The 27,679-nt window shown below is 40.6% G+C and overlaps 2 protein-coding genes across 10 annotated transcripts in view; both read right to left on the reverse strand.

Annotated features, from left to right (window-relative positions):
• dgki (diacylglycerol kinase, iota) overlaps positions 1 to 6,754 on the reverse strand; it is a 79,878-nt gene extending 73,124 nt beyond the window's left edge. For all 9 annotated transcript variants that reach the window (XM_069670750.1, XM_069670745.1, XM_069670743.1 and 6 more), the window contains exon 1: positions 6,363 to 6,754. In XM_069670750.1, the coding sequence (XP_069526851.1) occupies positions 6,363 to 6,586 (224 nt within the window). In that variant the 5' untranslated portion in view covers positions 6,587 to 6,754. The remainder of the gene's footprint in view (positions 1 to 6,362) is intronic.
• A 3,054-nt stretch (positions 6,755 to 9,808) lies between these two features.
• creb3l2 (cAMP responsive element binding protein 3-like 2) overlaps positions 9,809 to 27,679 on the reverse strand; it is a 31,700-nt gene continuing 13,829 nt past the window's right edge. The window contains exons 2-12 of the mRNA XM_069671651.1: positions 19,818 to 20,061; positions 18,310 to 18,527; positions 18,137 to 18,215; positions 17,527 to 17,729; positions 17,176 to 17,322; positions 16,915 to 16,973; positions 16,642 to 16,710; positions 15,041 to 15,140; positions 14,707 to 14,836; positions 12,580 to 12,814; positions 9,809 to 12,240 (exon numbers count right to left, since the gene is read on the reverse strand). Of these exons, the coding sequence (XP_069527752.1) occupies positions 12,165 to 12,240; positions 12,580 to 12,814; positions 14,707 to 14,836; positions 15,041 to 15,140; positions 16,642 to 16,710; positions 16,915 to 16,973; positions 17,176 to 17,322; positions 17,527 to 17,729; positions 18,137 to 18,215; positions 18,310 to 18,527; positions 19,818 to 20,061 (1,560 nt within the window). The 3' untranslated portion in view covers positions 9,809 to 12,164. The remainder of the gene's footprint in view (positions 12,241 to 12,579; positions 12,815 to 14,706; positions 14,837 to 15,040; positions 15,141 to 16,641; positions 16,711 to 16,914; positions 16,974 to 17,175; positions 17,323 to 17,526; positions 17,730 to 18,136; positions 18,216 to 18,309; positions 18,528 to 19,817; positions 20,062 to 27,679) is intronic.

Consider the following 27,679-nt stretch of genomic DNA (forward strand, 5'->3'; position numbering starts at 1 on the left):
AACACATTTAAGAATGTGGCATGAAGGAAGAACACTTGCTAGATGAGCAAACTTTACATCACCAAGTTTGGCATCCAAATTAGGGCTGGGTGATCAAAGAACAAGGCTTGTGGATCCTATCAAAGCGCTAAAAGCCAGTCACACTGAAGGTTTAAGATTGCATGCCGGATACTTAAAAATGTCCACGCAATGAGGGTCACTGTCTGAAAAAATTAGCATATGTTTTTGGGAAATTGACCAGTCTGATTTTGACGCCAGATTGTCGATCATCTCCGAGGTCATACAAGTTATCCGGCTTCTATTTTTAGAACAAGTCAACTTGTATTGCTCCATCTAATGTATCACATCTCCTTTCACTATTACATTAGTGTGTCTTTAAATGCGTCACTGCCGATCTGCCATTACAGTCCGGTCATCATTTCTACTTCCACTTCATTTGTGCTTCCCCCTTTTCATATAATTCATCGAGTCGTGACTCACCTTTGACTTTGTCTCAACGTTTGTCCTTCTATCCCTTTCTCCCCCATCTTTTTATCTCTCCCTCTCCCCTGTATTTTGTCCTAATTGAAGGCAGTAAAGGGAGTTTTATATTCTGGCAGCATCAAATGATGAAAGGCCTTTGATCAGTGTTTACCCCTGCAGGTGGTACGCGGCAGCAGCAACATGAGATACATCGAAATCTTTTTATGCTTGTTTTTTTCATGTGTCGCTTCCAGTATTTCCTCCCCGTCCCTTATGTACATTGAAGACATGAATTATATTGGACTGTGGTATGACAAGCACTTATTGTGATCCGCTGCTTGTGAAGTGGGCTGTAAATAGTGGAGGGATAATGTTACAACATCCTGTCCGCTGGCAGTTTGTTTCTGCACCATTTCCCACGAAGGCGGTGGTGAAATCTCACCACATGATAAGCCGGGTGATGAAATCTTTGTATTTTTTTCTCTCTTGGAGAAAGAGGTCATGTTAGCATTTTTACTAGTAGAGTCAGGGTGAAGATCAGCTGTTTAGTTTGCCAGGTCGAGGCTTAGGCGGTCATCCAGCTGTCTAATGATGTGATTCTGGGTATCTGAATCTTGACATGTCTGGAGCTCAGAGAAGGAGACAGGGTGACTGTTTGACAGCAGGACAAATAAATCTACGTGCAGACAAACAAACAAGCAAACAGAGGAAAGTACAGCTCAACAGGCCTTAAAGTGGATCCAGGCTCTGCTAGACTGGTTTAGGAAATCACAGCAGCCAAATAAGGGATTATTAGTGTTTGTATTTGTTATTCAGCAGTAATGAGCCGTCCTACAATAACAACCAGAGGCCGAGCTCAGCTGAGGGTTTGTTTTTACTATTCAAATATAAAACTGTGTAATTGGTCATGACCGAGCTTCATTGTTCCTCTTTTAAATCCTGCTTTGACGATTATATTTTCATGCAATATTGTTACTATGCGCTGACAAATTAACCTATTGAGTCATTTAGTTTTACCTGTCAAAAGTATGTTTGTCTCATGTTGCCATTCTAATCAATATCATGATTATGATTCAGACTACAGGTGGGTGATATGGTTACAATCTTATATTTATCATTATGACATTAACACACATCATGATGTACCACATTCACTATTTTTATTTGCCACTGTCCGTAAAGCACTTTGGTCGGCTCACGGTGTTTTTAAGTGCTATGCATAGGGCTGCATGATATTATCGGCACGTTATCGGTATCGGCCGATATTTGCTTAAAAATGAACTATCGGATTTCGGCCAACACGCCGATATCCGCCCATATAATTAACCGATAAAATAATGAGCTGCTGCATACTTGATTAAATGGACCTCGGCGCAATGTCCCCGGTGCGAAGAAGACCTGCGCGGCGCAGCGTGATGACGTCACGTGTGTCTACCTGCAGCATGAGAGAGTTAGAAGCCAAAATGTCCGTGGTGTGGAAGTTTTTCAAAGTGTCCGAAATAGAAAGCAAAACTGGTATTTGCAATGACTGCTCAGCTTCGGTGATGTGAGGAGGAGCCAAGGCAAAGTCTTTCAACACTACAAACTTGATTAACCATCTCAAGACCCGTCACCCCGACCGTTGTAACACATGTATCACCGTTATACTGTACGCTAATTCCAATACAGAAGAGAGTTGATGATCTCTGCCTTTAGGTGTGCGGGAAAAAAATATCGGCATATCGGATATCGGCAAAAAATCCAATATCGTGCATCCCTAGCTATGCAAATAAATGCCTTGAAAAACTTCCCTTCACAACTGTAGAGACAAAAGATGAAATAAGCAGCGTGTTTTTGTGTTTTCCAGAATAATGAAGACTTAAAAACGGATCATCACGTTAATGGAAAATTGTCGTTAATAAGCTCCAATCAATCCTGCAAACTGATTTGCATCTATAAATGAACTGATTAGTCAATAAATCAATTATCCAATCCACTGATTACTAAAGTGTATAATCTAATTATCTATTCATTCCATTTTCAAGCAGAAATAATTACAGCATTCTCTACATACAGCGGGGGAGCCTGTGCTGTTGAGTTCCATATAAAGATAACTGAACATTTGGGAGGTTTGGATGTTTATTGGTCAAAACGAGCTCTCTGACGGCTTCACACTGGGCTCTCCTTTTCTCTCACAAGACAATAAATCCATTAGGAAATATTCCCTAAGGAAAGCAGTCCATTAGCTGCAGCCCTATTTACAACCACTAACTGCCCAATACAAACAGAAGAGCTAAAGGGTAGTTACCACAGCACACACCACACGGCGGAAATCTCTGCATGTATCATCTCTCACCACTTATTCCAGCCGAGTTTGCAGCCCTAAATTGCGTTGAATATTTTATATGTTTGTCTTAGTACAGCCGTCACTCAATTATGGCATTAGTAATCGTGGATTCCAGTAAGGTTTTAAATATTGACGACGCCTTAGTTCTGTCTTTGGGCACATTAGGACTTCGAAAAGAGTGTTTAGGGATGATAGATTGTTGGATGTAGAGGTCTGTAGTACCTTATGAGCTCCTGTGCTGCAGATGAGTATCTATCCTGACATGTAGATAATCCAAGAAATGCACAAATGAGCTGCTGACCAACTGAGTGTCACAGATAAACAGGAAGTGCCCGCGAAAACAACTTAGTGACTCACTTACAGATTGAGTGTCCGGCCGGTTGACTGACTGGCTAATTGAAGTGATGTCTTACAGACTATCTGGCTTGCTGACTAACTGGTTGGCATGAAACACACATACACAAAGCAACTGTGTTTCTGAGGAAGGGCTGTCATGCAGGCAGATGGGTGAGACGTCTAAGAATAGATAAAAAGAAGGACAGTATTCTGGGAACACACACACACAAAGTGTGACGAGTGTCTGCCAGATAAGTTACACGTGCCTTACGCTGCCGTAAACACATCATACCACGCACAAAAAGCACACACACACACGTGAGGCCTTTGATGTTGGACGGCATCATTTCTCCGCTCTTTCATATTGCCACATATGGTAATTCACTTCTTGGCACCGGCCACTTCAAAGCTATGTAAACTACCTTTCCTACAAGCCATCTCTCCTGACCGGCTAATGCCATTTCCTCCACATGGCTGAGTCTGTGAAGGGGAAAATTCACAGATTATCCACAGCTTTATCCATTAAGGTCAGAGGTCAAAATGAGACAAAGACATGTAACTGACACTTCTGTGTGTCTCTATGATTGTTATGTACAGCAAAGTGGAAAAATGTAACAAAAAGAATCCATCCAGTGCTAACATGTAATTAACATACTGTGGAGGATTAACAAGACAAAAGCATACTCTCATTGTAGTCCAGAATATTCTCTGGAATGATGAGAACCAAAAAGTGCAAAATATGCAGTAAACAAAGTCTTTTTTTCAGCTAAATAAAGTGATAATAGAAAACAATGGCTGCCCTTACATGAGCCAAACATTCTCTCTCTAAATGAAATTAATCCAACTGGGGTTTTCCACTGAAGCTGTTTACAGTACATGATGAGTGCTGAGTAAAATGACTGCAAAGCGGTGGGCGACAGGGGCGGAAAATATTCCTCCAATCATGCCCGCTCACTTTGTTTTTCTTTTTATCTAAAGCACAGATTTCCTCCCACAGTCATCCTTTCACTTTAACACTGCATACCATTTAAGCAGATATATATACACTGTCATATATATAATGTAAACATATTATTATCATTTATCTAGCAGCCAGCCAAGACTCCTCAAGTTCACTGCAATATATAATGTATATGAACTGCCATTCAATGTGTTCATGTGGCGGCCATTTTTCTCTAACATCACTCTCAGGATGGGGAGCTCAAAAACAGTTATCAGAAGGATGTTACACGCTACGAGCTACAAGCTAATAGTAAAGTAAGATTAAATGCTGCTGTGTATATGTAAGTAAGCATGCTGTTATTTTCTTTAAACCTGATGTGTATATTTCCCACCTGTATATGTACAAATTCCAGTTTACGATTATGGTCCAACAGCTTTTACAAGAGCGGCCTGACAAACGTAGCTCTTTATGATGCTCATGATGACTACGACAAATTGTTTTGCAGAAGTCTAAAGCATTGACTGTTGACTCACACAGAAAGAACTATGTCAAGATGTCCGCACAGGGTCTTAACATGTTAAATATTTATCTTTGGCAAACATTAACTTGGGAGTAGGTTTGAATGTAGTCAGTGTTTTGCCACAAGATGGTACATTTGAGTGCATCTGCAGCTACAGATGATTGGCATCCTATGTAGGCTAGTCCAGATTACATAAATTAGACATGCACAATCTACCAGTTTACTGCTGAGGCAACAAATCAGAAGAAACGTCTCCTAGAGCTTTAAAATTGGAGATTGCAAACTCGCTGAAGCACTTCCTATGATGAACAATCTCCCGGAAACCTCACTTAACCAGAGATGGTTTCCCCTCAGGGAAAACACCAAGAGGAAGAGAGAGGGACTCTGTAAATGATGATACGATAAAGGTGACAGAGAGTAGGGTCTTCCCCGGGTTATGTTTCTGCCTTACAGCGCATGTAACCTTTGAAACAAAGGATCTTAGTAAATATGGAAAATAATCAAATTGATAATTATCATCTGTCAAATGGATTTTAATAGGATTACACTGTACCATCCCATTTCCAAATTAGATGATTTTTCTTCCCAAAGGACCGAGTTGTTCTGTTTTTATGTGTTCATGTGATGCAAATATATAATCTGATCGGGAAGCTCTTACTGGGGAAATAAAAGGCTCAATGTAGGGCTAATATTTCACATTAAATTGAAATAAATTTAGAGAACATGGCCTTGATTTATAATTTAGAGAATAAATAATACAATTTGCCAGATGTTCTTCAAATTAAGGTAAAGATAGAGAGTGAAATATAAACACAGATTGTGAATTTATCACTAAATGACTCTTAAAATTAGAGAAAAATCAACAAATATTGACCTCTAGGTTATCTCAATGACTCTTTGACGCTACATTTTGATTTTGGCGATTTAGATGCACAAACTGTTGCTTAACTCTGCGACGATGCCAAAAACAATCGGACACAAACAAGTCGATCAGACCAAAACAAGTCAAAACGATTGATTTGACCTCAATATGTCGATCATTTCCTGCACGAGGGTTGACGCGTAAACACAGACAGAGCAATAGATAGATAGATAGAAAGATGCCGTACATTCCTGACAGTGACATTTGACAATAAAAACTGCTGTGTGTGAGTGTGTGTTTGGTCCCTGGCCAGTTTTCACTATCAACAGCAGCTGCCAGTCGCACCAGGGTGTCAAGCTGCTGCTGGCATTCACACACCCTCATTCACACACTCACACAAACACACACACACTACCCAAAAATCAATACTGTTTCTCCCCCTAACCCCCTTCCCATGCTCCAACAAAACAAGGCAACAACACTACAGGGAAATGCACACCCACATACACATTGTTGTATATGCACAATTGTTTTGATCCATCCCTGACATGCCCTGTGTGTGTGTATTTGTGAGTGTGTATCTATGCCATTGTGAGGCAGCATGATAGTTAACACAATTTGGCTAGCCAGGGCAAGCCGGAACATGTGTAGCCTATGTGTGAATTTTCAAATTAGCAAAATAACCTCAAAATGTAACCCCCTCCCTTTTTATTTCATGTCCGGTTTGTGTTCATAAGCTTTAGCTTACATGTCATTCTAACTGTAGCATTAAGCTAAAATAGCAAAATTCTTAACATTCTACGAATTTTAACTAAGCTGACTGTGAGTGAAACATACGCACAAACAGACAAACACGAACACATCCTCCTCTGACCAATATCCTGTCCCAGCATCCTCCCAGATCCCCACTCACCGATAAGAGGTCTGTTTTCTGAACGCCAGTCCCCTTAATTTCTCCTCCAGAGTCTCCTGCTCCATGTCGGGCAGACTGGTAAACGTATCGCTGCAGCAACCCACCGCAGCCTCCTCCGAGCCGGCTCCGGACTCCGAGTCACCCCCGTCGGCTCCGAGAGAGGCCAGGCGCCCGCTGAAACCCCCCGCAGCCGGGCTCGGTCGGTCCTTCGCTTGGGGGTCCATGCTGGTCGGTCCTCGGTGTATCACCCCGCGCTGGACCCCCCTCTCTCCCGGCTTGTGAGGGGACACAGATGCCGGTGGCGGAGAGGAGGACTGAACGGTTTTCTGAGGGGGGAAATAACCGTTGACGTTTAGGGGCCGTTGTGACCGTTGTGATTTCTGACCGTTGACCGCCTGTACGTACTGCAGCCAGGTACGGCAGCACGCGCAGCCGCCTGGACAACAGAACGAACTGCACTCACGAGCCCGATAACCAACTTGAAGGGAGCATACGTAAAGCAACCGACGTCCGCCAGGAAATTGTAGCGTCTTGGCCTTCAAAGTAAAAGCTTAACGTTTCCTAAAGCCCCACCATTTAGTGACATACTATTTTAAAAAGGTCCGAAATAAATACAATTGAAATAAACATTGTTTAAAAGGGCTATTTCAATTACATAAAGCAGTTATCTTTACATACAGTATATAATCTACGCATTGAAAACGTAATCACTCTATGGTAGAAACTTAGGCCTTTCCCAGTAAGGCTCCACTTTGTGGTAGGAAATGAAAGCGAAACATACTCAATCTTACATAATGTAGTCTCCCATTTACATAGAAAGTTTTTACACAGATTGAGGCTAAAAGGCATTATTTACAACTACAGTCGTTTGCTTTCTTTATGGACATAATATCACAATGTGAACAAATATGTATCCCATAAAAGATTTGCATTATAGATCATAAATTATTTGTCATAACATCATAACAGAATAGAATACAATACAATTTCAATATATGAAATAAAATATACTGTATAAAAGCGGTAGACAAAGTGGTACACTAGTTGATTAGGCTGGGAGCACTGTAATTTCCATGTTTACGTGGATGAACAAACTGAACCATGCAATGAGAAGTCCCAACTGTTTTCCAATTATCAAAAGTGATATTATAATCAAAACGTATGAATGCAATAACGTAATCAAAAAAGCCCAAAGAGGCTTTTATTTTCAAATGTATGACCGGAAGTCCAGTGTTCGATTCTATGTGGGATGACACAGGTTTTAAAAACTGCGAAAGCGCGAGCTGCTGTGAGGGCGGCGACAATAAACAGTACAACTAACAGCAGCATCCATCCATTTATCCATCCATCCATCCATCCATCCGGGTCTGTCCATCTGGCCCATGGGACGAGCAGCGTGGCATTGTGGGATATTCCCTCTCCTCCTCCTTTTTGCAGCATCATCAGTCAGAAAGTAGGGCAGAGGGTGAGCGTACATGCACGAACACACGCACCCTCTATCACTAATCACACACACATATACACACAGTCCATATGCTGTGTTCATGGCTCTGTGTTTGTGTGTCAAATCCACTAGTATGATTATAATATTGCCACACTTCCTGTTATCATTTTTACTAATTCTCTACTTCCATGTGCAGCGGGTCTTCCTGTCAAACATCAGAACATGTGTGAGCCTCTTTTTGCTTCACTCCAAGCCACCACTGACCTGAGCTGAACCCTTTGTCCTCCTCTCTTTCTTTTATTTCTGCGGGGGAGCATCTGTCTTCAAAGCTTGCAATAAGTAACCGTAAATAATTGTATTAAACATACCACATGTACACAGTGGTGGGAGAACAATTCAGAAGTATAAAACAATGCAAAAATACTGCGATAAATAAGCAGAAATATAATAAAATAGTAAAAGTTCTCCTTTTGCTGGAAATTGAAGCCTGATTTTATAATGAAATACATTCAGATGCTTGAATGTTTCAGTGTGTACGCATTATTCTAATATTGTAGCTATTGGAGGAAGCAACTACTTTACAAGTCTAGAGGTTCCCAAACTAGTCAACAAAAACCCAACTTTAAGCAAACAAAAAGGTTAAAAAAATGTCTTTAAATCCAATGAGACAAGGCTGATATCAGGACACAAAGGCAGAAGACAGTTCAGAAGCTCTCTCTGTAGGCCGTGATGAAAGGCTATTTTATGTATAATTAACAAGCTGTGCCTGAAAACTGATTCAATCCTGAATCAAAGAGTGATCGGCTCCTTGATCTATTTACAGACTCTGTATTACCCATGCTTGATCACATGTTATAAACCATGTGTTCTGGTATTCACATTGATTTTATGACAAACACAATGCACAGTAACTGTAATGGGAGTCATTGTTGCTGCTTGACAACGAGACTGTACTGTTGGGAAGCTGTGGGACTGTGTATTGTCTTGGGACTGTCAGAGTGATTCGCAGTACTTATTACGAGGCGCTGCAGCTGATCTATTTTAGGATCCTCGTCATGACGGAGGACATAGAAGCTCCTCTGTAGGCCAGTGTGTTAAACATGAGGCGCCTTTGTACTCTAATGAAGTTTAGCCTTAACTTAATTTAATGTTGCACAGAAAAAGCTTTGAAGCTGAGCTTGGGTATGTTCAGTTGTTGGACAACGATTTAACCTTTAATCTCTAAAATAATTGAAACATGTAGAATATTTATGTGATCTTTGAAAAGAAACAAAAAGAGCCATGTTAGCAGCTAGCATTAAGTATTTGCTGTGACAGAGTTATACAATAAATGTACTTAAAGTATTAACAGTTAAAGTAAAAGAGGGACATTTAACTCTTCAGTTTATCAAAAGAAAATCAAAATAAACCAATCTGGAGATTCATGCATTTAAACTGAAAAGCAATTTAAGCTTTTAATTACCTTCAATCACTGGCTAAATGCTAACATCCTCATGCTAACATGCTCACAATCACAAAGCTAACAGTGTGATATGTGATGTTCAGCAGGTATAATGTTTCACTATCTTAGATCTAGAATTTCCTTCAGGATTATTAAAGTTATCTTATCTTTTTTTAGCGTGTTAGCATGCTAACATTCGCTAATTGGCACAAAGTACAGCTAAGGCTCCTTGAATGTTGTTACTTTAGCAGCTATTTGCTCATAAACAGAAGTGTTGAACATATTAAAATTCTGACCGGATGATGGCGTTTGAGGTTACAGTAACTTACAATTCACCCTGAACAGTTAGACTACTTCACCGAAGTTTAGTGCGACAATGTGCCGTGAAACAATGACCAAAACTGTGTGCATATTGATCACCATTGTCTTACCATTACCTTTCCATGTGCGAGCTAAGTACTTTTTATGGGAAAAATAAAAAGTCGATTTTTTTATTTATCCTTTATCCTTCGTCAATTTAGCATGAACAAACCCCACACATGCACAGATAGTATGCTTTTACTAAGGAAAATACTTTATTCATTACAAAGCAAAGAGACAGGATGCCTAAGTCAAGCAGGCTTTATACAGAAGCAACATGGAAATGAAGTTTGATTTGAAAAAACGCAACTAGTTTCGGTCACAACAAGAGGAAAAGAACTAAAAAAAAAATTCTTATGTTTCCTATGTAAAGACTCAACAGAAAGGAATGCAGTTATAGCTACCTTGAAGCAAAGACTATGATCAATGCATCAACATAAAAAAATCTTTGATGATCTAGCACTGATGGAAAAAGCTTAAAATATTTCCTCGTCTCTAAACATGATTGGCATCTTTGATTCATCCTAAATCACAATTTCTTATACGTCCCAGTTTAATAAACTTCCATTTTGATGGTGGATACAAAAATCTGAAACCAGTGGAATAAATGGCATATTTCTATTTACATGTACAAAAAGTGAACTGGCCTCATGTCTGTAACACACATGAACGAACATGTTTCAATAGATCGCAGACTGCCTGTGACACACTGAAATGAACAAATAAGACTGTTAAAGCCATGATGTGTGATTGAAAAATTAACAGCAACAGAAACCGAGGAAAAACTGTGAAGTGAAGTCATCTCTTGTTCATAATTCATCAACAACACAGCACCCAAAATAGACTGGTAATGAATTATGGATTATGGTTTACAAACCGCATATCCCAGACACATTTAGACTTCCTTATTTATTAACAACTTATATTTACAAAAATAGATACTTTTTTTTTATCTCTGGGAAAAGAAATCTTTTTGGCAAATGCTGAGAGAAAGCAGATAAAGGCTCATTTAGCTGAAAAGTAGCTAGAAAGTAAAAATGTGTTTAAGGCAAAAGCATCCTGGATAAAGTAAAGTCAGTGCAGCGAGTTAATATTTAACAATTTATAAAGACAGTTTGACTTTTGGTTATTAAATAAAGTTGCTTTCTTGCCAAGAGCTAGATGAGAAGATTGATACCACTTTCATGTCTGAACGCTAAATATAAAGCTGCTGCTAGCAAGCTGTTAGCTTAGCTAGCTTAACTAAGCTTGATTTAAACAGTGGAATCAGGGAAAACAAGCTAGGCTCACGTTATAAAGTTATAAGTTATTGCCTCAGAAGCTCACTTTTTAAAAAGAATATCTTTTTCGTTGATTAGTGAGTTTTTGAGATGCTGAAATCTGGTGTTTACTTTTAGAGAGAGCCAAGCTAGCTTGTTTGTCCACGATGCTAGCTGTAGCTTGAACGTACAGCTATAGGAGGGAGGTATCACTCTCTTGTCTCATTTTCTAAAAGCAAACAAGCATATTTCTTAAACTTATTCAAAGAAAGACAACATTATGGGATAAATAAAAGGTGTAGTTTGAGCAACCTGACAAATGTAGCCCATTAAGATGCTTTTAAGACCAAACCAAAACTTTACACAGCGGCCACAGTGACCATCAGACAGACGGAATAAGGAGATTTGTCTGAAGCATAGCTAGCAGGGTCCCAAAATGTCAAATAAAAACATTTGTGGAAAATAGTAGAATTTTGGCTGTTGGGAAACATAAATATTTAACATTTCAGTCAGTATTCATCATGAGAAAATTGCATATAGGAGTATAAACATCCCAAATACGATGTTTATGTCATAGCTACATAAGTTTTACAAAATCAATTTGGTGACGATGTCTGAACTTTTACACAACAACAAATAAAAATGTTGAATCTTGTCAGAAATTAGCGCAGGAACCCCAAGCTAAGCCCTCAGATGAAGAAAAAAAATGTACAATATATAAAAGAGTACAATAAAATAAAAATACAATATGAACATAAATCGACATCAAAATGGCGTGTATGCCTCACTGGAATGGAATAAAAACATTAAAAGAAAAAACAACTAAAAAGAGCAATATTAAAAAAAAGAAAGAGGTTTCTATAAATACAAAGGTTCTCTGTCAGTGTCCTGTAAAAAGCCTCACATGTCATACTTTAATATACTTTCCACTGGAATAAATGCCGCGCTACATTATTCGCTTGATCTTCTTGAATTTATCTGATTTTTTAACAGTGTTTCAAGCCAATTAGGACAACAGATACAACTGGGAAGTTGACTCACGTAAAAGCAATTCAGTGCAACTTTACTTCAGAAATTAAGGCAACCAGTGCCTCTTTGTTACTATTATTAATATTATTAATATTACAGTGTATCTGATCAAGCATAGATTGTAGAAAAAATGACCTTAAACATTCAGCAGTGGGAACTACTGTATGAGGTTTTGCTCCAGGACACTGAACCATGCTCTAGAGAGGAGGTGGGAGGTCAAAGGTCATTGTGGGGTTAAGGGGAGGTGGGTGGCGGTGTTGACATGAACCTCAGGAGGTCTCGTTGACCGTTCGCTCCAGCTCTATCACTTTACTACTGCTCTCATTCGCCCGCTGCTCCAGAGACCTGAAAGACAGATCAGAGGCGGTTTAGACAACAACAAACAACCTTTAAATCTCTATTATGTCATTTTATTACTCTCAGTCGTGTGTTCATGTAAAAGCAGGATTTTACTGTTTAAGTTGCAGGAGATTGAACTCATTTTTAACTATTTTCTACAGGACTGTAGCTGATCATTATTATTTTTGTTGTATTTACTCCATCATTCGATTGTTTGTACTAAGTGATAATGTCTGTGATCAGTTTGAGTTTCTCTAGATGGCACTATTTTCTGTGTTAAGCTACTGTTGCTGGCACTGCTCGTGCTAACCTCCCAAAGTCAGAGTGTGCCTGTATCATCATTACCTGTGCATGTCCAGCAGCAGGTTATTTGATGTCTGCGTATCATTGTTTTTACTCCTGTAAGGCGGATGTGTCTCCACCCTGTCAGCCTCCAACGCTAGTTTCTGTTGCTCTGATCGACGCCACGCTGCCATCACGACGGCGGGCGTGTCCTCCCATTGGTCGGGATATTCTCCGCCCAGGCCGAGGAGGTGTGGCTGCTCGTCTTCGAAGGTTGATAACAGACTCCTCGACTTAACTGAAAGACAAAAAAGAATTTAATTTATTTAATAAATTTTAAAATAGAACTACTCTAATGTTAAACAGGACGATAAGGTTTTATAAACCTGTCAGTATCTGTGTGTGTGTGTGTGTGTGTGTGTGTGTGTGTGTGGCAGGAAACTAAATCTGATCGTTAAGGAAATAATATCTTGCCTCTATTCCTAAATTGCGTGTCAGTGTGTGTGTGGGAGGTAGTTGTGAGGTGGTACTGAAAGGTCAACTCTTATAATCAGCCTCTGTAGCTGTTATTGTAGGTGGAATATGATTACTGGCTGTTTTATAATGGACCTCCACAGTTTTATAGCAGGGAGCTAATTATTTATAATTACAGTGGAAACGGCAGGACGGGTCATTTGAGCTAAAACTGTATGAAATGACCTTCTCTTCCCTGCATATATTGCTGTAGCTATTATACTACTATTATTATACTGCTATTATTACGAATGTTTATGCATTTGTTTTAATTTAAAACAAAAGTATGTCTGTATGCTTTAAACTTAATTACTCATCAAAGCAAAATAAGAAGCATTTGTTTAATTTAATTTGTTTCTTGAACTTAAGATTGCAGTTAAAACAGATGTGCGTTTTTCTCTACTTTGAACTGAAGATGGCATTTTGCCTTAAATTTGTCTCCTCCCGTGCTAAGGATGAGGCTGTTTTCTTACCTCTGTCGGTTATGGCAGAGCATGTCAACAAACATCATTACAAAAATACAGCATTTAAACATTGAGAGTTAGCAAGAATGCTAACTTACACCTGGGGTCCATTTCAGAAAGGTGGTCCAACAAACCCTCAGTCTAACACCGCACTATGGTTGACTTACCCTGAGCTGAAAGTCGCTGGCTTTTGGTTTCAGAACAGCTGATCTGAGTTAGTTCAATCAACCCTGAGTAGGTTCAGCCGGAGTTAACTGGTGTACGCTGACTATAAAATATACCACAATTCACCATGGCAACGCTACACAAAAACACACTTTTGCAAAGGGGTCAGGGGCACCATAGAGACACTTTTTTTAAAATTCGGTAACCGCTCGAACACGCGTGTGATACAGGCTGAATGAATGAGGAAGTCGAATGAGGGTTTTATAGCCTAGAGGGAGGAGACGGAGCGAAACTCTGAGTTTCCTGAAGAAAGCCTGCTCCCGACCAGGTTAGGTTCACAGACACAGTTACCATGGTAACCAACTCAGAGTTGAAGTTACCTCTCTTTCTGAAACAACAAACCCGAGGTTGCCCTCATTTCATGGTTAACAAACCCCGGGGTTTTCACCGAACCCCGCTTTCTGAAACGGACCCCTGTAGTCGCTCAGCAGGCAACATAAACATAAACATTACAAAACGCTATACAGGCAGAAATACAGATGATTAAAGTAGCAAAAACTAAAATAATGCTGCAATATTTCAGGCCACAGTTCTGCTTTGAGGCGGCTAAACAAATTTTAAGCAGTCAGACACGTCACCTTAAATAGTTTATGATAGCAAACGTCCAGCAGCACACAGCAAAATTAGCATTTATTTATTTTGTTTATAGCCACTTGATCAATGCAGGCCTAAAATTTGTCCTATTTTACCTCAGGTTTGGTCTCCACCATTAAAGGAAATATCTGGCTCTTTAGCTCCTATATGCTCCACTATGTACAAAAGCGACTTGCTAACTGTGTCTGTCTGTTATTTGGAGCTTCTCCGTTAGCATAGAGTTATTGTTGCTGCGTCTGAAAATGCTGCTGCCCCATCCAACCGAGAAAAAGAAATAGCTAATGAGCTCAGATTTTTACTGCATAACTTTATTAAAGTCTTTTGTGAACTTTGTGTAAAGAAAAGTTTGTCCAACGTGTGATTGTATAGAGAGTGTTTGTTAGAGTGTAACTACCTGTGGCTGTGTATGACTCTTTGACTCCCAGCTGTTTGGAAGCGAAGCCGGTTTCAGTGACGGTGGCGCCCGGAGTCAGACTGCTGGGGTAGAAACTCCCCAAGAACAGAGCAAAACACAACACGACCACCTGCAGGGAGAGAGAGAGAGAGAGAGAGAGAGAGAGAGAGAGAGAGAGAGACAGAGAGAGAGAGAGAGAGAGGGTAAATAAATTATGAATCATTGCTAAGCTGCTAACGAATGATGGAAGCAGATGTTTCCAATTCAATATTTAAATCAATGTTTCTCATACAAACACACACACACACACACACACACACACACAGTTAAGTACCATTAGGCATGAGGAGGTCTGGGTACCAGCCACCCTGCAGGACTTGGGGACTTTGCCAGCCACCATCGCCTGCAGAGACTGCAGCTGCTGTAGGAGAGACCTAGGAAGGAGCACACACACACGGGTAAGACACATGCAACATAACACACACATTACAGGGCAACACAAGCAGGATTGACAAACTCTACGGATGCGAATGAGAAGGGAATACGGTCAACTCAAAATGTATAGAGCTGTTTGCATCTGTGCACTTGAAATTACTAAGATTTGAAAGACTGGAGGAAGTCATTTTCAATTCAAGTCTTGGAGTGATTTTCCACCATCGACCTCCATCTTTCCTACAGTATGCACAACAATAATAAGTACATAAGCAACAAGAACAAATGTATAAGTGTTTGTAAAGTGTTAATGTCTCTTATTCAACATTAATCTGCTGTTTGTTCCACTAATAAGGCAGCTGAAGGCTCCGAACAACATATGCACCCTATCAAGGTGCACCAGCATCTACACACACAGGCGAACACACAGAGAGACACACACTTTAATGCAACTGGTTCATTTAACTTTCAGACAGTAATGATGAAGCCCACTTTAACCACTGAGAGGAAAACAGGACCCCAAACAGCTGTGCTCTAGTCAGCTACACTTAACACAGTGCACTCACAGGCTGCACCGCACACACACACACACACACACACATGCACAGTCCATCCATGCATAATGAGAGCAAACAACGCAGTCTAGTTGAAACATTTTACATGAAAATAGCCTCGTGATTATGCACGGCTGCAAAACAGCATCTGAACACGTCTACAGGGAGCTTTTGATTCAGCGTTTTTTAATTTGATGATAAAATTCAGTGTGTGTTTCCCGACACGTCCTCCGTGTTCCTCTCAGCCGCACTGTGAGTCAGAAAAACAAACACCTTTAGAGGATTGTATAAATAACAAGAATTAGCGCCTGGTGGTTGTAAGCCTCCGCAAAGCAGGAAAGTTGGCAGAGGAAGTGAGCCAAAGGGGTTTTGTGAAGTTGTGAGTTGGCCTTTGACCTGTAGGTTAACAAATGTAATCTTGTTTTTTTGCTGCATAACATCTACAGTTGAGAAAATGTGAATTTCAGCGACGGCAGTGAGGATTAATCGAGGCGGAGATCCAAGGAGGGACGTTATATTTAGGTCTGAATCATCTCCTGCTTCATTTCCTGCTGTTTTGATTAACCCTGTTCTTCAATCACTGTGACTGACAGGCCGTCAAACCTGTCACCAGCTCTGAGAGAAGTTGACTCATCCGCTCGTTCTTGTCTTTGCCTAAAAAAAGCTTTTGATCAAATTAAGGCGTCCAGTTAAAAATAATAAAGGAAACCATAATCATATTTGAAAGACTTTGTGGAGGATGTTTCCTGCGCAAAGAAAAGAAACATGGACCCAGTTTTATCAGGAAATACGCACTTGTTGCTGAAATGATTATGGTTGGATATTAAGTTTTAAATAAGCTTTTCTTTTGCTCCTCTGTCTTTAATTTAAAAGGTGCCAGCAATAAATGTGTCTGGGAATTAAAGGACAATCACTTTATAACTGTTTGCATGTGCTGTGTTGTTCTTACTTGTTGTTGCACTCCAGATTTTCCACTTTCCTGCGCAGCTCGTGGTTTTCATTTGAGCAGTTCTCCACCCTGTGGTCAGAGAGAGGTACTGCAGGGTCAGTCACTGGATGTTAACTGTTCTGTTTATGTTGCCTTGTAGCAGACAGATTCTACAGATGGTATGTTAATTTGCTTCTAAAACAGGAGCTAATTTCAAATGTAAATAAGAGCGTTATTGTATCTTTGTTTTGTGTGTTTTCAATGCAGAGTCTCTCTGATATAAGGAGGACTTACTTCTTCTCCAGAGTGTCCATGTACTCTTTCTTCTTCCTGCGACTCTCCTGAGCTGAAATCTAACAGTGCCAGAGAGAAGATGAAGGATTACATTTACAGAAATAATCATAAAAATCTGTGTTTTCTCCAGATTGAAAGAAAACACCTGTTGAAGCTGCAGCTTGACATAAAATTGAAGATTTTATCTAGCAACGTGTTGTTGTCAGGGTTAATGAGACCTCTGCAGACCTGATGCATCTTTCTGACAGCGATTTCTCTCACCTTGTTTTTGATCTTCCTGCGGATCTTCTTCAGCGCCTTCTCCTCGGCTTTGGTGAGCGGCAGTTTGGTGGGAACGGGGTAGCCTTCAGCCACCAGTGTGCGGCGCTCCTCTTCAGTCAGCATCAACGGGCCCGACCCCTGCAGCTTCTACACACGAGAAAAGAGACACGAAACATTGGTTAGACCCAGTTATTGAAGGGGCAGGAAGATGGGTTACAATACTGAAAAAAGATCATTATTAGCAGTGTCTCTCTGGGCGTCAATTATGTTGGAACAGGAATTAAAGTTACAGAAATATAGTCCTGAGAGGAGACTGTCGTATATGCAAACAGTTTATTGGTCGTTACTCACATGGGGAGCGGTGAGCAGAGGGGAGTTGGAGAGGCAGGAAGCAGCGCGGGGCGACACCTTCAGGCTGGCCTGTGATGGGGCAGGGCTGGTGGGGGAGGTGGGGCAGGAGAGGCCCGGCGGGGCGTGGACGGGGCTCTGGCTGCCCTCTGAGTCGCTGCCGTGAGAACTGGGAGGAGTGGGAGGCATCTGCAGAGGCTCCAGACCTGAAACACAGCAATTAACTGGTTAGCTTTAATTATTTCCAGTGTCTCATCCAGAGAAAAAACAGGAGACATTTATTACAAGAAGCAAAAGTACTCTTATAATTATTGGATTTAAAAAGGTGTGAAACCTGAAAAATAACTAAAGCAGGGCAGTAAAAAGTCAGATATTTAGACCTAAAAGGGAACAGAGTAGAAGTATAACGTTACATAAGAAGGAAATACTTCAGTAAAGTTCTAAATTAGCCATAAATAAACCCAGTTTTTATGTATTTAAATGTCTCCGCTAATAAACTCCAGTCTGAGGACACTGTGCGGTATTAGAACAAACGGCCTGCAGGGGTCCTCGCTGCATCAGATAACCGACATGCATCAACAAGTGTCAGGAGGACGAGAGTTTACATTCTGACCTTTGGGTGAAAGATTGAGAAACTGGTCCACTTCATGAGGCTCCAGTTTAATCTGGGGGATGATATTCTCCTCTTTAATCTGTAAACAGAGAGAGAGAAAGAGGACGAGGTTACAAACAGAGAAAAAAATCACTACAAATGTCTGTTTTCATCACAAGTGCCTGAGCTCTCACCTTGATGCCCTTGCCCTGGTTGCTGCTGTTCACTGTGGGCTGAGTTTGGGTGACGGTGGGTGCATCAGCAGGGGCCACAGCGGGGCTCTCTGGTGCTGGAGGCCCCGCTGTGGCCAGAGAGAGGGAGAGGGCGGGGAGGAGGGAGGGCGTCTCACACAAGAGGCTGTCGATGGACTCGTCCTGCTCCATCGGCCACTCGGCTGAGTCCCCGTCAGACTCTGCAGCACGGGAGGAAATGTGTCAGCGTGTTTGTGACTTTATGATGACTCCTCTTTTTACATCTGAGATGCATCTTTGTTATTTACACTATGAATTTAGTCCCTAACAACGTAAAATGTGGTGCTTTATTGTTGCATAAAAACCCTTTTCCACTGATGGCATAACATTTTAACTGTGTCATGAAATTACAGGTGACTCAATAAGTCCGTGTTATGCTGGAGGTTACAGTTTGGTCGATCTCCGGTTTTGCAGGTCCGGTCCGATGTGGCTGATTAAACTGGTTTCATTTTATGCAAACTGGCTCGACCAGGATTTGTCTTTATGACACATTCCAGCAGATTTAAAACAAGCCAAGGTCACCGACGTAAGCGGACGGTGTTACGGTGCAAAATGTATCACGTCGGTATGAAGTGATATGACGTGTGCTTAGTGCAATATATAAGGTTTGTATATAAATAGACTAGATTATATAACTAACTGACTTAACACTAAACATTTATATGTGTTTCTAGTGCCTTATTATTCTTATATAGTATTGCTCATACATCCATACAGGTCTTGATGTGTATATTTACGTATATATAGTTATATTTATGCTACTTTATTCTTCCCATAGTCGCCCTGAGACCCTGTCTGCACCCTGCCGTTCTTGCTGTAGTTTTTTAACTGTGTATATTGAGCCCTTGTTTGTGTCTTATTCTTTCATGTGTATAAAGCTGCTACTACAAGGCAAGGACAGACAGGACTGCAGAGCCAAGAGACGACATGAAGGAGAATATATTTTACTATAGGTTGGGGGAAGTTTCCAATTAGTGCGTGCATTGTTAGTTTACTAGAAAGTTCATGTGTTACAGCTTAAACTTCGACACTTGCAGGCAGATAAAATCAGAGTACACATATTTTGCACTCAGACTTGAGCGTTCAGACAGCAGAGTAGGCCTCGAAGGAATCAATATGGAAACACATTTCCTCCTTCTTTAGACGTGCATTTCAAATATCAAACCAGTACAGATATTTTGACCACAGCCCAACCTTCCTGGAGGAGGATGAGTGTGCACAAAGACACGAGTCCATGTAAGTGTTTTTGAACATATCCCAAAATGTTGCAACAAGACTAATAGCCCCCATAAGCGAGCTGTCACAACAGACAAACTGAGGCTGTAGCGACAAAACCCCGGAGTGTATTGGTGCTTGAACTTGTTGTGCACTGAACGTTACTAATGTAGGAATAAGACTTTGTTACATTTCCCTCTAAAAGCCTCCGTTTACAGGGTTAATCTGTGTCTGACCTGCTTCGCTGCCGTGCTCTCCGGTCAGGTGCGACAGCGGCGACTGGGGCCGGCTGTCCCCGCAGAGCGAGTAGCTGTGCTCGGCTGTGATGTGCGGCGGGAGAGGGGACGACGGGGACAGGTCTCCCCCGTCCTCCCCCTCCATGGCCTCCACGCCGCCTCTCACTCCGGACAGGAAGGGGTCGCTGAGCAGCTGGCCCAGCAGAGCATCCTGGGAGAGGTCGTCGAGGAGCTCGGAGAAGTGCTGCAACGAGGAGAGAAAATACCATCAATTCATTTTTAATTGAAGCATAAAATATCAATTTGATACAACAGAGAGGAGACAGACAGATAATTATAGAAGTCGACGACAGCCTGCCTGTGATTAGAGGCTGCTGCTTTTTTTATTGCCACCTTCCCTTGAAGTTTCCCTCTGCACTCTCTCCCCCGGGGAACACTAAAGAAACCAATTAAAAACCTGTAAAATTGTCTGTCAGTGAGGACAAATCAGGCTGAATCTCCCCTCCAATCACTGCTTCTCCTTCTGTGTGTGTGTGACTGTCACTGTGGTGTTACATCTACCAAACAAAGCTGACAGACGAGCCCACCTCCTCCCCATCAACCTTTAATCTCCTCTATCATCCCCCTCCTCCTCCTTCCCCACATTCCTCCTCCTGCATTCTTCTTCTCCGCTCTCTATCTTTTTCTTACATCTCTCAACAAGGTGAATGTGTTGCACTCAGATCTGCCCACCATGTTCAGGTGTTGTGACTGACATAAACAAAAGGCAGCCAAAGCAAAGCCCGGCTGGTGATGTGATGATAGCACACTGACATACATCTCCTGTGTGCGTGTGCGTGTTGAACATGCAGATGTCTTTTCAAACACACGCTGACAGAGACCTCTAATTACTGTTTGGTGATTTTGCAAATAACCACCACAAAAAAAAAAAAAAAGAGTAAAACTAAAGCTGCAATTTACGGGTATTTTAAGTTAATCTGCAGAAGGATGGTCTCCAAAATGTGTCTTGAATTGTCTTGCTTTGTGCAACCAGACGTCCAAACGTCCAAAATTCAGTTTATTGTGTTCAAAAATAACTAAACTAGCAGTTTATCTACGGTGTTTAGTTGTTGAGCAAAACTTAATCCTAACAATTATTTCAAAAAATGGCTTTTATTAGAAATAGTTTTAGTCGTACAATATATCAAAAAGTACAATAAAGTAAGAGGTTGATGATCATTTAAACAAAACAAAGAACTTACATTTTGAAAGGGAATTCAACACACCTCTATCAGTGCGGCATAAAAGTTTTAATTAAAATCAGTGAATATTTCAATCAAATTTCATTTGTATAGCGCCAAATCATAACCAAAGTTATCTCAAGACACTTTACAAAGCAGGTCTAGACCGACTCTTTGTTATGTTATTTAAAGAGAGGCCCAACATGAATAACCATGAGTAGCACTTAGCAATATATTCGGCACATTGGCAGAAAAACTTCCTTTTAACAGGCAGAAACCTCGAGCAGAACCAGACTCATGTTGAACATCTGCCTCGGCTGGATGGGCCGAAAATGTTATAGAAGGAGATGCAGGATAGAGACAGGCAAAGAGAGCAACAACAACATATGTCCTTGTTACATGAACAACAACAGGTAACACATACTTATGGTTACAATGCCAATAATAGTTGTACACTAGTGTGAAAATTAGCAAAAAATAAATTAGCGCGAGAAGCAGAGTAATGATAAAGGCTGTAGTAATCGTAATTGTAACAGTTGAAGTCAGCAGGTCTACTAATATTTGGCTCTTCTTTTATTGTGTACATGGTATAACACAGAAAGGGGTTATTATCTCACACACAGTATTAAATAAAGTATAAAGAAGAACTTAAGTGAGTGTAACTTAAATAAAAAAGTGTTCATTACACTTGTGTCTGTATCTTTCCCTTTCTCTACAGCAACAGTGTATTCTTCAACAGAAACATAAAATATTAACTTCATAATGCCAGCGTGTGACATTCACATAAAAACCACAGAATTCCATCCAGTCATGTCCTCACTTCAACTCTACACCCCTCAGAGAACATCAAAATATTTCTGATGTAACTTTAACTGTGGAAATTCTGTTGCCGGGCAGAGTACTCCGAATGTATCCAATGGAACATAAGCGTTGTCGGAACACTCTGTGCTCAGCCAATCAGAAGGAAATAAACAATTTAAATGAAGCACAGATGAAACTGTGACATTCTTAACTGCTGACTTGGAAAACGAGTGAGAAAAGAGAGAGAAAATTTAAAGGTCTGATACATTTCGTTAAGTTACGTCAGAAAGAAAGAAGAAATGGTTAAAGGGAGAGTGAAATCAAGATGGAGGAAACAGGAGGAGGGTGGACGGCTGACCGCCAAGCATGTGGCTTCAATTACAGAGCGAGAGAAAGAACGAAGACTTGACTTCTTGAGTTCATACAGTGGAATGACCTCCTCACACCATAAACACACAGCACACTCCTGCCGCCGTATGCTGCCCTAAAAGGCCCAGTTTCTGGCCTCTGTGTGTGTGTGTGTGTGTGTGTGTGTGTGTAATGCAAACACCGACAGCCACCCGTGAATGTATTCAAGGGGGGAAGACAAATATTTACACATTTATCCATCAATGGGTCCATTTCCATCTTTCCGGCGTGAACAAGGCATGATATCAATGTATGTGTAATGTGTGTGTGTATGTGTGTGCGAATGCCTTTTGAGTGTGTGCATGCGCCAAAGGCAGACATTTACAGCTGCTGGTATTATTATACTCCTTCAGATCTTAAAAGCACACACATGCTGACAGTAAAGAGTGTTGCTGTAATGATGATAGCAATTATAACGTCAGCCCAAATGAATAAAGTACCAGGTTGCTGAACGGAATGTCTCAAGGAAAATGTTTGAAACTTAAAGTTAACTATTAAAAGTGAGCTAGAAGTTTGAAGAAATATCTTCTTTAGAATAAATTTAAGGACCTTTAAGCATAATTAACTTCCTATAAATATTATAATAGCAAAATAAAGTAGCTTGAAATAATCCTAGGTCTTCAAACAACACTGGGATAACTAGCTGTTAGCTAGTTAGCCAGATAGCTAGAACATTAGCAGGTCGCAGAAATGGCTTATAGAAACGTTCTGGTAAAGCCTACAGAAAAATTGTTTGACAAAGGTTGTTGAGTGTAAACTTCCCTGAATAATTATAATAAAATGATTAGTCTTGTAGGTAACGTGAGGTAAATACTGCAGTTAGTAAGCTAGTTAGCCATACGTTAGCATAACATTAGCAAGTTACATGAAACTGCTAACAGAGAGATATTCTGGATTGTCTACGGTTGTTAAATTTAAACTTCTTCAAAAACAATATTTATAAAATAATGTGGATTTAAATGCTACTTGGGCTTGAAGGTAACACAGGGATACTACTATATGTAAGCTAGTCCGCCAACAAGCTAACATTAGCTGCTTTCATGAAATGCCTAACAGATTTTTTTCTCGGCTAGGGTTGTGAAGTATAAATGTCGGTTTAGTCAGTAAAACAGGATTACTAATGTAGGTTGTAAGATAGATAGCTAGATATGTTAACATAAGCAATGGCTAACTGAAACACGTACTATCATCAAAAACTGTAACGGCTGTTCATCTTTGGTGTGTGAAGGCTGCTAAATTTGTCCCAAAAGCCAAGGTAAGAAGGCCAAGTGTGTTGTTTTAACTATTTAGAATGATTTCCACAGTATTAAAATTAAACAATCCGTGTTTTTGAAGGTCTGAAAATCTGATTCGACTCGAACTGGTTTTCTTTACTTTAAGACATGTTGAGTTATTTGAGAATGCATACCCAACGTTATCCAAACGGAAGTAGTTTTTTAAAGAATTTGTGATGTCTTTGAGAATGGATGTTTTGTTCATTCTGACCTTTTAAACGATGAAGCCTAAGAAGAAGCAAGACATTTTGTTTGATTCAGATCAGCTTTCTGCAAATAAAAAAACCCAAAGAAAACCATCATGCTGGTCACAGAGGCTCAAGTGGGTGTAGTTTTCAGGAAGGAGTAATTACATACAAACCCATCTTTCAAAAAAAACTAAAGCATATTTTATGGGTTCAAGCGTGGTTTATACAACCTTTGACATCGCCCCTTTCTCCCCAGGGCTCACTTGTACGTCTCTGTAGAGCGGAAACGCTCTGAATTATCTTAAATTTGAACGCAAACAAATAATCCACCCAACATGAGAATGCAGAAAGGAAATAAAGCCTCATTTTGTTTAAAAAAAGGAGGTGGGAGGGGTCCAGCTCCTGCATGAAAACAGAACCACACCAAAGACCCATAGTAAGGGTTTATATGCTCCCTGTCATTTCTGCTGTGGGTGTGTGTGGTTGTGGTTGTGTGTGAGTGTGTGTGGAAGAAAGAAATGCGATGCAGGGCAGTGGACCAGGCTGCAGGAGCGGTCACAGGCCTGGTGTAACTCATCACACACAACAGAAACCTCTTTGTCTTTGCAAGCCCAACAGAGAGGTGTTATTTCGGGCCAACTGTAACTCGACACTCTCCAGCTGGGACACACAACCTGGAGAGTTGAAGCCTAAATGGGAAAACTGGGAGTTCAAACAGGAACTAGGGCGAGAATCTGAGGGTCAGTCGGTTCTCTGAAGGAGCAGTGGTGATAACAAAGAAGCTATTCTCACATTTTTCTGTCTATAGTTTCATCCGTAACACATCGAAACACGCTCAGAACAGCGCTGAAATGCAGATCCTAATCTTTTAATGAAGCAACGATAAAAGTCTGTAAAGTCTGTCTGATGAAGGAGGAAATCCTGTGTGATTACATCTCGGGTTCAGTTGAAACATCTTTGTTGCACAAAGAAAACCTGTGTCGTCCGAACAGAGACAAATCTTTCAGGCCTTTTAGCTTAGCTATACTTTTAATATATCTGATCTTAATAAATCAGAGGAATGCTGATGAAACGAAAGACTCTTAACTAGGTCAGAAAAGTGCTTTGAACAATCACAGGCAGAGTTTAAGAAAATTAAATGAAACAAGACAAATCGGCTACAGCTATGTTACCAGGACTTTGAAGTTGTACTTCAACACATCACTTTGAGCTATATGCTAATGCAAGCATGCTAACATGCTCTCAATAACAATGCTAACATGCTGATACTTTGCATGAATAATACTTACCTTGCTGACATTTTTGACTTGCACGTTAGCATGCTAATAGTTGCTAATTAGCACTAGATGCAAAGTAAAGCTGACGCGAATGTAAATGCTATTTGTTTTGAAGGTTTTTGGTCATTAATCAAATACCCCTTTCCCGCCGAAATTAGCACGTTGATGCAGGTTTTTCAGAGTCGGGAAGACCCGCTTGTAGATTCCAATTGTCTCTTTTCCCATTGCCAGAGAAGTATACGCCTTTCGGTCTCTTTTCTGCTGCGTCACCATCTGACGTCACAAACGTGCCAGAGACAGGGTTAGTAAACAGTGAAGATTCAGTCTGTTTATCAAACTCGGCGGCGACAAATTTGGAACGATGTTCGAGCGCTGCTTGGACGGAGACGGGCAGAAGTTGTCGCTGAGATGACGAGGAGTCGCAGAAGTTACTGACTGAGCATAGCATCACACCGGAAAGGGGGCAGAGAATAGCGTGTCGACACGGGTTTTGTGTTCCCATCAGTGCCGATCGGAGCCGGGGAGATTATTACCCGGGTCTTAACTGTTGACCCGGGTCTGAATGCCGATTGTAACATTTCCCACTCAGCAAAAAAGCTGGGTGTTTGTGGGTGTTAGTGTTTTTTTGACCAGTGGGAAGCGGCTAAAGTGTTGGACACATTCAAACTTTGATATGATTATGTTGTGAAGTGGAAACGATAAGGGATCACCAGAGTTTTTAAAATATATCCTGAAGGAGACATGAAATTTAGCACAATGATAATTTGCCAACCTATAAAATACTGGGACATTTCACACAAAACAAAAGACATTAGCCTTATGACAGTGCTAAAAGAAAAATCTGAGAATCCTTAAAGTCAGTAAGATTCATCCTCTGGGAACTATTAATACCTGTACTAAATGTCAGTGGGATCCATTGATTAATTCTTGAGATATTTCAGTCTGAACTAAAGCAGTGGAGCGAAATATTAAATCATGTCATCAGCATAGTGTGACTAGTGAATGCCTAAATGAAGACATGGAGCACCACTAGAGAACTTTAAATATATAAAAATCCATCAACTTATCGACTGGTAAGTAAACTGATCAATAGTCCTGTTCCCTTAAAAATCAGCGGCAGTGTGTCAAGTGATAAGGCCTGCCTGTAAAATCCTCGACAGCTGTGTTGGTCACTAGTTAGCAGCTAAATTAGTGGGAGTGGGAGAGGGGAGGAAGGAATGTCCTCTCCGGCCTGTAATTGTCCCGTCGTGTAGGATGTGTGTGTGTCTGTTTTAACCCTTAATGACCAGAGGCTTCATCTTCGCGGGGTAGGAGGAGGAGGAGAGGAAAGTTTGATGATGTAACACCTTCCTCCCCTGAAAAGCAAAACCAGATGTGAAAGAGGACACCGGAAAAAAGGCCTGACAGCCACACACACAGGCCCAAGGGTCATCTCCCTCGAGTGTGTGTACCTTGACCTGGACTCGTCCGTGTGGACTTGAGTCACATCCCAGGTGATCACGCTTTGCAAACACACACACATTTACACATGAGTTTATGTCAAGATAAACTGTATGACTCTGTTCTATTTGATTTGGAGTAGCTTTCGTTTATTTTGTCTTATTTTTAACTGTTCACTGACTTTTATTGATCTATTTCTCACATTTCATCTTTACCTATTTTTGCCTGTTTGTTCCATGTAAAGCACTTTGGGCTGCATGTATGAAAAGTGTTTTTAAAATAGAGTTTAGACTATCACAAATCACCCACACGTGTCCCATCATTACCTGATAAGTAGTTCAAAGAGATATCTGCCAGTTAATTGCAGTACATGAACTCTTTGGCTGCTACACAAGAAATGTTGTTCATTCATTTCTATGTGAAAGTAAGAGATCTTTATTTCATTCATTTAGTCTAGTGTCAGTCTAAAATATAAGAAAAAAGACTTCAACAACTTACGTATCAAAGTAATCCAGTCATATTTGTCTGTAAATTAAACGGTACACAATCAGGGGCTGCTAAATTGTGCTAATTCTGCACTTTTACAAAAAAGGCTAATGGCTAACTCGCTGACTCCATGACAACATTAAAGGAAAGGAAATTCCTTCTTCCTTTGTTTTTCTGCTTGGTTAACAGATTTGTTTTGTTATTTTGCCCAGAGGAAGAAAATTTGACTCATTCTTCTTCCCTAACCCCCCCCTCCTTTCCCACTTAGTCAAAAGTTCCTCTAGCTTCTAAGCTAATTCCCCCCTGGCCCTCTGCTGAAATTCCCAAAACACTCGAAGATAAAAAGGGCAAAACATTTGCATATCAAAACCTCAGTTGCTGTAGTTACAGTGTTGTACGGTTAGCATTCATGTGTCCTTCTCCTGCAGCTGTAAGCCAGACGGCAACAAGTATTTGCTGGAATGCTAACAATGTGTGCAAGCTGTTTTAACGCTTAGCTGAAGTACATGTGTAGAAAGTTTTCCCGCAGAGCTGCAGGGATTCCTCCTCTGCATCTGAATGCAATCCTTAATACTGGTCAATAACTTCAAGTGCAATAAGTTGAGTCAAAAAGAGCCTGGAAAAGAGGGTTTGAGCAGCAAACATGGCTAACAACAACACTAATATGTTTGGCGTCAAACATGTCAGCAGACTAATAGCATCAAGTAGATTTCAGGTTCAGCTTTTCATTGGTCTAATCTCTTCTGTTTTAACCTCGAGTGTAGGCCC

This window comes from Semicossyphus pulcher, unplaced genomic scaffold, assembly GCF_022749685.1.
Source record: "Semicossyphus pulcher isolate SPU_LCO1_2020_fin unplaced genomic scaffold, fSemPul1.0.p SCAF_20, whole genome shotgun sequence".
Lineage (NCBI taxonomy): Eukaryota > Metazoa > Chordata > Actinopteri > Labriformes > Labridae > Semicossyphus > Semicossyphus pulcher.